At 45.9% G+C, this 2,160-nt stretch overlaps 1 protein-coding gene across 1 annotated transcript; it reads left to right on the plus strand.

Moving 5' to 3' along the window:
* Positions 1-643: 643 nt before the first annotated feature.
* LOC123129463 (BTB/POZ and MATH domain-containing protein 1-like) lies at positions 644-1,752 on the plus strand. Its single transcript, XM_044549619.1, has one exon. The coding sequence runs from the start codon at positions 685-687 to the stop codon at positions 1,750-1,752; it is 1,068 nt and encodes a 355-aa protein (XP_044405554.1). The 5' UTR covers positions 644-684.
* The last annotated feature ends 408 nt before the right edge of the window (positions 1,753-2,160 follow it).

A 2,160-nucleotide genomic window follows, 5' to 3' on the forward strand; every position in this document is an offset into this window, starting at 1 on the left:
CATGTGTGTTTCAGCAAAATTTGACAAAAAAAAAAGGTGAAAATATAACGGGGAGCTGTGCTTGTGCTTCAGGAAACTTCTGTGGCAAACTTGATTCGCAACGCTCTGCTGCTCACGTTATTTTCTGTTGAAAGGTTGCATCTGAAACTGATGCGGGTAATGGCCACCATCAACCAAACATCTGAAACTTTTTGTATTTTTACAAGCTCAGATCATCAGATGTAAAGCCTTTGCAGCAGTGATTGACAAGTTTGATACGCACGTACTACTAAACCCTTGATTTCATTGGGAAGATGTAATGCAACGCATGCGCCTGATTATGAAATTCTCCTACTTTTGTGATGATTTTTCTCAGTTAATTTATATATAAGTTCAACACATCATAGCTTAGCAACGACAAACTAAGCCTCCCATCATCGGGTGAGTTGTTCAATCAAAGTGTGAGTTGAATCACGTGCTTTGTGGGATCTTTGTCATAGCTGATGCCTTCGCCCTCACGGACGTACGTGATGCGCTAGGAGTCTGTTACAGCTATTCAATACCGACACATAATAAACTGTATCCTAGAAAAAAAGTGCATATATCCTACGGAAAGGCTTACGATCGAGTTAGGAAACCGCGCGCGGTCCACGATCGATTTCTTTTCTCACAGCTAGCTGCTCGATTAGGCGATCGCGAGAGGCCATGCCGGTAACCAAGACCTCGTCGACGGTGGCCGTCCACGCCGGCGAGCACCTGCTCAAGGTTAATGGCCACTCCCTGCTCATCGGCAGCAATGCCTTCCTCACGTCAGAAACCTTCCGGGTCGGCGATCACGACTGGAATATCCGGTACTACCCGAACGGCGACCGCAGTATCGTCGACGATCAGTTCACCACGGTTTTTCTCTGGTTGGTAAACATAAACACCGATGAGAAGGAGGTCACAGCCCAGTGGTGCTTCTCCCTAAAGGAGGACCCCACACTGCCGGCAAAAGGACCCTACACCGACAAATTCGTGCCTGATGAGTCTTCAAGTTGGGGTGTCTCCAAGTTTGTGAATAAAGCTGACTTGGCCGCATCAGGGTGTCTTAAGGATGACTGCCTAGTGATCAAGTGCACCGTCAGAGTTATTACCTCTAAACTCAACAACGATGACGACGACGACTGTGAGGACAACGACGATGGCATCGTTGCTCCACCCTCGGACCTAGGCAGAGATCTTGGCTATCTTCTAGAGAATGGCCTTAAGACGGACCTGACGGTCAGGATTGGCTGGTTCAGGAGTTTTGAGGTGCACGCGTGCATGCTCGCTGCGCGGTCACCGGTCTTTTGGGCACAGTTGTGTGGCGCGATGATGGAGAGCAGACAAAGCACTATCCGCATCAAGGACATGGACGCGAAAGTTTTTGAGGTCCTGCTTCATTACATATACAATGATTGCCTCCCTGAGTTCATGGAGGAGACCACAGAAGTGGCTATAAACATGACGCAACATTTGTTAGTCATGGCTGATCGGTACGCCATTCATAGGCTGAAGCTTATATGTAAGGGCAAGTTGGGCAAGGCGCTAGATGTCAACACCGTGGGTTTCACTTTGGATCTCGCGGAGCAATATCACTGCCAACTGCTCAAGGATTACTGTCTCAAGTACATGGTAAGAGACAGCGAAAGGTTACGAGCAATTGTAAAGACCAGCGGGTTCAAGCAACTGAAGCAAAACCACCCACTTATTGCATGTGAAATTCTCCATAAAGTAATTGACAAGCTGTAATTGCATTGCCGAGAAAAGTGATGCAGCTTTGCTAAAGTCTATTTTCTGTAAACTGATTATTCTATTTCGTAATGTATGGTGTACTAGCTAATCATTCATTTTCTTTGACGCATCACTCTTTCATCTTAACACAAGCACGCTTGTGTTAGTTCAAATTTAAAGACAGTTTTTACGAAACACCCTGCATAGTATGTCTTGGTTATTGCGAATTTAACGAGGGTTACCCAAACGCAGGGGCAGGGAGTACGTAGCAGTAGCTAGTGGTTGTTGTTTTCCACAATGCCCACGTAATTAAAAGCTGAAAGGTGTGGAGAACTGGAGAATATATCTTTGAGAATACAAAATAAATTCCGTCATCTGTCGTTAACTTCCAGGAGATGCAATCATCAGCATAGCTCGGCTTATTAA

Source organism: Triticum aestivum, chromosome 6A (genome assembly GCF_018294505.1).
Source record: "Triticum aestivum cultivar Chinese Spring chromosome 6A, IWGSC CS RefSeq v2.1, whole genome shotgun sequence".
NCBI lineage: Eukaryota > Viridiplantae > Streptophyta > Magnoliopsida > Poales > Poaceae > Triticum > Triticum aestivum.

Excerpts from the sequence above, each read along its gene's own strand:
- LOC123129463 (XM_044549619.1), top strand. The coding sequence starts at position 685 with ATGCCGGTAACCAAGACCTCGTCGACGGTGGCCGTCCACGCCGGCGAG.